This window comes from Salarias fasciatus, chromosome 18 (assembly GCF_902148845.1).
Source record: "Salarias fasciatus chromosome 18, fSalaFa1.1, whole genome shotgun sequence".
NCBI lineage: Eukaryota > Metazoa > Chordata > Actinopteri > Blenniiformes > Blenniidae > Salarias > Salarias fasciatus.
Genome location: NC_043762.1, coordinates 24,759,861 through 24,767,902, shown reverse-complemented (window position 1 = coordinate 24,767,902; position 8,042 = coordinate 24,759,861). Strand labels below are relative to the sequence as shown.

At 44.5% G+C, this 8,042-nt stretch overlaps 1 protein-coding gene across 1 annotated transcript; it reads left to right on the top strand.

The window, feature by feature from the left end:
- The first annotated feature begins 240 nt into the window (after nucleotides 1-240).
- On the top strand, nucleotides 241-7,420 carry LOC115405242 (anion exchange protein 2-like). The gene is given in 18 exon segments (XM_030114761.1): nucleotides 241-310; nucleotides 1,243-1,423; nucleotides 2,058-2,193; nucleotides 2,289-2,436; nucleotides 2,536-2,632; nucleotides 2,897-3,081; nucleotides 3,162-3,378; nucleotides 3,532-3,735; nucleotides 4,112-4,260; nucleotides 4,641-4,835; nucleotides 4,939-5,148; nucleotides 5,390-5,479; nucleotides 5,558-5,724; nucleotides 5,993-6,246; nucleotides 6,328-6,497; nucleotides 6,784-6,957; nucleotides 7,195-7,215; nucleotides 7,217-7,420. Coding segments are annotated over 18 exon segments (2,712 nt in total). The 5' UTR covers nucleotides 241-274; the 3' UTR covers nucleotides 7,295-7,420.
- Nucleotides 7,421-8,042: the final 622 nt, after the last annotated feature.

Below are 8,042 nucleotides of genomic sequence, written 5' to 3'. Positions count from 1 at the left end.
TGCTTCAGGTGTGAACAGGATCTCTAATCTGCTCAATGTGAGTCTCAACAACAAAACAAATGGAGCGTCCAAACTGAGGCTGACAGGAGGGGCGAAAGACGAGCCGCGAGTTTGAGGGAGTTAATCCAGGTGCTATTGTGAACAGGTACAACTCTGGACTGTGATAATGAGGGAGAGTCAGACAGGTAGAGGCAGTCCGGTGAAATCTGACAGGTGAGGTCCGGTCAGAGCAGAAGCCCACCTCTGTCCAGCTCAGTGCGTTTCAGTCTTCAGGATGGTTGGTTTGGACCAGAAGAGACGGCAGAATAAGGTAGAGTGGGATTATTTCAGGTTTTGGTCCTACAAGGATTAAATGACTTTTTTGTCTTTTTTTTTTCTCTGCATAACATTTCTTGAATATTTTGTTGAATAAATCCAACAGTTTTTAAAATTGACTGTTCCTCATCTGGATAATTAGAATGTGACAAATTAATTCACCAGCAAGGCATGGAAAGTCATGTCTCTGAAGATGTGAAAATATTTAGAATTTTTTCATTTTTAGTTTGATCTGGATTTATATTAGTCATCACAGAAACTGAAGACTGTTTTCTTTAAATAAGGATCTTTTTTCTATAATCAAACCTGCATTTCTGGAGCTCATCCTTATAGTTTTTTTTTGGTATTAAAATAGTTTACATCTTCTAGACTGTTATATTATTTGGAACAGGAATTTGAAAGAAATCCTACCACCAGACTTGAGGTTGTAGTTGAACTTTAAATGAAATTTCTAATCTACTGATTCTCAAACAGTTACTTATATGAAATCACCTTTGAAATGAAAGACAGGAATTCAAAAATAAATAGAAATCAAGTTGAGAATATCTGATTTCATTAGCAATACAAGAAATGAGGAACTGTTGAATGAGATCAAGTGCCTGTAATGGATGCTGCTGATTTGTACATTGTGGATGTGGTTGCTAAAAATAATTACTGAATAATCATCAAATTAAGAAAAAAACATTTCTGTTGAGAACTGTCCAATAACTATGTTCAAGTTGGTCACAGTCCCACTTCCAGACCTCAACATTTTCTCAGGTGGAGAACACTAAAAAGTTTGAGAACTTCTGTCCATCTGGTGAAAAACCCCAACTGCTTACTCATATATGTAGATAGCTCACAGGACACACACAGCCTGTGTGTTTCCAGAAGTGTGAGTCAGCGTGTCGTCCTCAGAAGTCATGCCGACGTGTCTTGGTGCGGCAGGTGTTCGTGGAGCTGAACGAGCTGGTGATCGACAGAAACCAGGAGCCGCAGTGGAGGGAGACGGCTCGATGGATCAAGTTTGAGGAGGACGTGGAGGAGGAGACGGACCGCTGGGGGAGGCCGCACATCGCTTCTCTAACTTTTCGCTCCCTGCTTGAGCTCCGAAGAGTAATCACCCACGGTGAGGAGAAGAGGATCTACCTCATTGTAAAGTCAGCTGCATTAAAAACGCCACACAGTGAAAGATACACCTGTTTGCAGATGACAACATATTTTCCAAATTGAACAGTCTCTTAAATCAGTCACTTGGAAGAGAATTGGTTTTAAGAGTTGACTAGTACAGCACAAGACATTACACAGACAACTGAGGAATTCCTTATAGTGGAGCCTTTTTAATGTGTAATAGTTCATAGGAGTTCAGATTTCAAAGAAGGCTTTTTCCTGGAAACATCCTGACACAGGTGGGTGTTACAAACCCCGGTGTCAGTGCAATGCCAGGCAATAAGATAATCGCCAATTATCAGAAAAAGGTAGTACCTCTCAAGAAAAAAGAGGTTCACTGTAGTATATTCCCATCAAAAGGCCATTAACTCAATCCACTGAACCTCTTGGGAGATCCTTTTCGTGAATACTTGTTGATGGAAATAACATCCTACACTTCCCATGAGGTATCACCAGTCAGATACCGACAAATGTAAAGAGTGGATAAAGTCTTTCCCGTCTCCAGTGATGTGACTCTGTGACACATTTGTGTGGCAGGTTTGAATCTCCAGTGAAGACGTACAGTGATGATGTCGTGTTGTCCTGTTTTCCAGGGGCAGTCCTCCTGGATCTGAAGCAGAGGACTCTGCAGGGCATCGCTCAACAAGTGGTGGAGCAGATGGTGATCTCAGATCAGATCAGAGCTGAAGACCGAGCCAACGTCCTGAGAGCTTTGCAGCTCCGACACAGGTTCATATGTTCATCATTCACTCACCAGTTCATGGCGCTTTTAGTCCTTCGTCCACCTGGAGAAAAACCTCATGAGATCTTTCCTCTCTCCACAGTCACCCCAGTGATGGGAAGGACCACAGCTCCTTCAGCAAGGACATCCTTGCTACCAACATGGCCACCCACACAAAAATGCACAACGGCCAATCAGAGCCCTTCATTCACCCTCCCAATCATACAGAAGCTGATGAAGAGATGAACAGGGTGACAAGAAAAACATCAGCCTTTCACCTTTCATGCTCCATATACTGTGCTTACTGAATGACTGTATGTGGACTGTATTTGTCTTCATGGTGTGTTCAGAGTGAGGCTCCGGCCCCTATTCACTCCAGATCCAAACATGAAGTGAAGCTGATGGAGAAGATTCCAGAAGGAGCCGAGGCGACCGTGGTCCTTGTTGGTACGTAGCACACCACTGAAGACCAGGTCCGGATCAGTGCTCTGTGGATTCAGATAGGCTGAATCCCGATTCTACAATACTCACTGATGAGAAAGATAAAATTGGAAACACAAAACATAATTGCATCAAGTATCACATGAAGTATTTATATCATCAAGAAATAACTTTGGTGCCCAAAAACTTTGAGTCAGGAATTTGGTTCAGAAAAATCCAAGCTCCTAAAATTTGAGAGACAGATTCATTGGATCTTGTGTCTCCCTGCAGGCAGTGTGGATTTCCTCGACCAGCCTTCCATGGCCTTTGTCCGGTTACATGAAGCAGTCTTGCTGGAGTCTGTGTTGGAGGTTCCCGTCCCTGTCAAGTTCCTCTTCCTCCTTCTGGGCCCACTCACCGCCAATATTGACTACCATGAGATTGGACGGTCCATTTCAACACTAATGGCCAACAAGGTGATACCCTGTGAACCCTGGTGTGATATACTACCAGGTCTTTAGTTTCCATCATTCTGTGTTTCTGTTGGCTTTTTCAGCAATTCCACGATGGGGCGTATCAGGCGGATAACCCCCAGGACCTGCTGACGGCCATCAATCATTTCCTGGACTGCAGCATAGTGCTTCCGCCCGCTGAAGTCAGTGATGATGAGCTGCTCCACTCCGTCGCCCGCTTCCAGCAGGAAATGCTCAGAAAGAGGGAAGAAAAGAGCATCAAGCCTCCTGAGAAACAGACCAGCATTCAGCTCGAGGAAGGTCAGTTGTACGCCTTCTTTCTCTATCTTTGGTCACATAAGCTGATTCTTGATGAGCGTAATATTATATACTTTTGCTTTGCTGGTTTGATGTGAAGTCCGATTCTGTAATTGTACATTGCCAGTCTGAAGGAATGTTGTTTCTCTCTTCTAGAATCACTTGTTCCCATCAAATCCAGTGATGAGACTTTGCGGCGTACGGGTCGTCTGTTTGGCGGTTTGATCAAAGATGTGACTCGGCGCTATCCTCAGTATGTCAGTGACATTCGAGACGCTCTGAATCCGCAGTGCATGGCGGCCATCATCTTCATCTACTTTGCTGCACTCTCTCCTGCGATAACATTCGGGGGACTGCTGGGTGAGACTGAACCTGAGCTCAGAGAAATGAATCACTTCAGAAGGTCACATATTATGCAAAATTCGGCTCATCATGGTTTTCTAACAACAACATGTCCTCGTAGCCTGGGCATGAGGCCCCACAAGTGAAAAACCTGACATTTTCCTCACTTGCTCCACCTTTTAGTAAATGTGTGCTCAAACAGGTGAATCCAAGTCTTTCTCCTATGGGGTCATGCGGGAAGATAAAACGCTGGATTTGTGTCATTGGACCTGTTTCGCATGTATGAATTTGCTGAAAAACTGTATAATATGGGACCTTCAACAGCTGCTGGATTGTATGAAATTCATTTTTTTTATGTATACCAATGATCTTCCATATCCATCCCATGATGTAGGTGAGAAAACAGAAGGTCTGATTGGCGTGTCGGAGCTGATTGTTGCCACTGCAATGCAGGGCATTATTTTCAGTCTGCTGGGGGCTCAGCCTCTGCTTGTGATCGGGTTTTCTGGGCCTTTGCTGGTATTTGAAGAAGCCTTCTACACGGTAAGCTAACCTTGAGTGTTGCCCTAAAATATTCAAAGTACAAACCCATGCTGGAGGAACAAACTTCATCTTTCCCAAGACTAAGCAAAGTGAACAAACGCATTATTAAGAGAGCTTTATGATTTATAACCTACTTTACAGGTACTTACAATAAATGTGCACATCATGTTTTATTTACTCTATAATTTATAAAAACTGTCAGGACAGCACCGAAAGACTGAAGAACTGGTAGCACTTTCTGGGTCTAAAAACCTTTCAAGATAGCTGGTCTGCCTTTCTTCATTCAGTCTTTCTTTTGAATTTTTTTTCTCACATTTGATATTCTTCTCCAGATTAAAGTATTGCCTCACCAAAGCTGCCTGCTCTGTGTTTCTGGGTAGTTCTGTAAAGTCAATGAGGTTGAGTATCTGACTGGCCGGGTGTGGATCGGTTTCTGGCTGGTGCTCATCGTCGTCCTGACCGTGGCCTTTGAGGGAAGCATCCTCGTCCGCTTTGTTTCCCGCTTCACTCAGGAGATCTTCTCCTTCCTCATCTCTCTCATTTTTATCTATGAGACCTTTGTCAAGCTATTCAAGGTAAGTTGAGAGTTACTTTTCATTGGTCCAACTGAAAATAAAATGAACTATTGAAAAGCAGCCCAGTATCTTCACCTTTGGTTCTTTGATGACTATTTTCCAGATTTTTCAAGAGCATCCACTACGGAACTGTCTCCATGGAAACAGCACAGTGCTCCCATCTATAAACAACTCCAGTGCGACTTCTGGAAGTCCAGGAAAAGTTGTTGGGGAGCCAAACACTGCTCTGCTTTCATTCGTCCTCATGTCAGGAACATATTTCATTGCTTTCTACCTGCGCAAGTTCAAGAACAGTTCCTTCTTCCCAGGAAAGGTCAGTCCATATTCTTACAGGGTGTATCTCAGGGATAAGGACAACAGATGCAAAGAAACAGCTGCAAACAACTATAATGTATATTAAGGGGAAAACATTTGGACCACAGATGAATCGAACAGCATTTTTTTGCTAAAGTTGTCAAAAGGTTATTTTCCATAAGACAACATGGCTCTCCAGTGTAAAGTCTTTTTTCTTTGATGGATGTCTGCAAATGCATATTCTTGTGTTCCGTCCTTAGCTCCGTAGGATCATCGGTGACTTTGGGGTTCCTATTGCCATCCTGATCATGGTGCTGGTGGATTACAGCGTGGAGGATACCTACACTCAAGTAAGGGTGGAGCACAGTTCGAAAGCAACGAAGGAGACATTATGGTGTTGAATATCTCTTTGTTGTGTTAACTTACAGAAACTGAGTGTGCCCAGAGGATTCTCAGTGTCCAGCCCGGAGAAGAGAGGATGGCTGATCTCTCCTCTGGGGTCAGATGGACAGTTTCCAGTTTGGATGATGGGTGCCAGCATCTTGCCAGGAATCCTCGTCTTCATCCTGATCTTCATGGAGTCGCAAATCACAGCGTACAACACTTTTTTCTTGAATTGGGAACAAATGGTCTTTACTGGGCATAAACACCTACCAGTTTTTTTTGTTTTTTTGTGATCTATGACACACAACTGACTTTCATATTCACAAATCTGCAGGATAGCAGCATGCTTGTGCAAGTTTGGGCTGAATTTTTTTTAGGAGCAAACTGGTCGTAAATCAGGCCTTTAATCTTGAAATTATTTTTCGTTGTTTTATGTGGTGCATTCTTGTTCATCTTTTTATTTTGCATCCATTTTCCAGACTGATCGTCAGTAAGAAAGAGAGGATGCTGGTTAAAGGAACCGGCTTTCATGTGGACCTCCTCATTATCGTGGTGGTCGGCGGGATCTCAGCGCTGTTTGGTCTGCCCTGGTTGTCTGCTGCCACAGTCCGGTCAGTCACCCACACCAATGCCCTGACCGTCATGAGTAAAGCTGTAGCCCCAGGAGACAAGCCTCGCATCCAAGAAGTCAAGGAACAGAGGGTTACTGGCTTCCTGGTGGCTGTTTTAGTGGGTATGATAACAAACAGCTCCGATAATACCTGTGGAGGGTTATTCTGCTGCAGCAAGGTAAATCTGGTGTTTACTCTCTCAGGGTTCTCCATCGTGATTGGAGATGTTCTTCGTCAGATCCCTCTGGCTGTTCTGTTTGGGATCTTCCTCTACATGGGTGTGATGTCCCTGAATGGGATCCAGCTCACCGAGAGACTCATTCTTCTGCTAATGCCCCCGAAGTATCACCCGGACCAGAATTATGTCCGGAAGGTTAGTCCTGGTCTGGTTTTTTCAGATAACGGATATTTTCGTGCAATTTGTAGAGTGTTTTTTGCAGATTTTTCTGCAACTTGTGACTAAATGAATACAAACGCGATTTTTTTATTTCATGGTCATGGTTTGGAATCAAGGGACTTAACTGGTGAAAAAAAATCTTAATTTATCACAGTTAAGGAGTAGAAGGGGATGACTATCTGCAAACATGAGGGACTGATTCTCTCCCAGTTTCATCCTGCTCAGCCTTTTGTTGCACTCTTCTTGCGTGGCGCTCTCACAGGTGCGCACACGGACAATGCACATGTTCACCATCATTCAGCTGACGTGTCTGGCTGTGCTGTGGACCGTCATGGCCACTGCGGCGGCGCTGGCCTTCCCCTTCGTACTCCTCCTGACCATCCCAGTGAGGATGCTGCTGCTGCCCCGCCTGTTCACTCGCCGAGAGCTGCAGAGTGTGAGTCTCACCTTCACGATGGACGCATTATTCAGACTCCATCAGTCAGGCACAAATTAAGACAAGAAGGAACTGTCATGTTTCCACCATGGCTCTCTTCTTGTTTTTCTTTGGAGTTGTTCAATTTTCTTCAGATTAAATTGTGAGAACGGCTCTTTTGGTCATAATGGTTAAAGGTCCCTGAGCTGGGTTAACAGACTGTGGATCTCTGCTTGACCTCTCATTGTGTTCCTGCAGCTGGATGGCGACGATGCGGACCACCCACCTGGAGGAGAGGGAGCGGCAGGTCGAGCACACCCACCCGCAGAAGCCTGAGGAACTGGAAGCAACATGCTGATTGTTCAAGCTAGCGGATATCTGTGACGTTGATTAATGCTCTGTTTGTGGGTGGAGGGACCTTTTCTGTTCAAGTTATCATTTACACTAATTGCTGGTACTTTGTGTTTCTGACTCCTAGCAGTAAAAGATGAAATGACCATTTAAAAGGTTCTCTGTGTGTTTTTTACACTTACAGAATAATATTCTGCTTTTATCATAACACAGTGAGATTGAAATATTGTTCTTTTTCTTGAGGAACTATAATACAACACGTAAGTAGCTGATGCAGCAGACTGTTGCAGTGGAAGAGGTATGCAGTATCTCACCACACAAATGACCACAAATGAAATGGACGCTCATGACAAGTTCCTCAATGTCCAAGATGACCCAAAATGGAAATTTGGTACTTTTTCTTCCTTCAACTTCTCTTCTGATGTGAAAGACACTTTTTGTGGATGACAACATCTGGAATTTTTTTGGATACTCTGTATGATGCATCCAACCAACCAATCAACCAACCTTCTAACCTATCTATCTATCTACCTGTCCGCTGCCCCGCCCGTGGTTGCTGACTCACCTGGTTGTCATGGTAACCGCCCTCCCTCCTGCGACAAAGCGCGCAGCGGAGCGTCTCGGTGAAACCCGAGCAGGCGTGGCGTCTCGTGGTCACCTGAGCCGAGCCGCTGCTGAATGTTTGATGGAGGCTGTCAGAGATCCTGAGCAGGACATTCTCCGCTCGGTCCGGACGCACTGAGCACCGCGGCTCC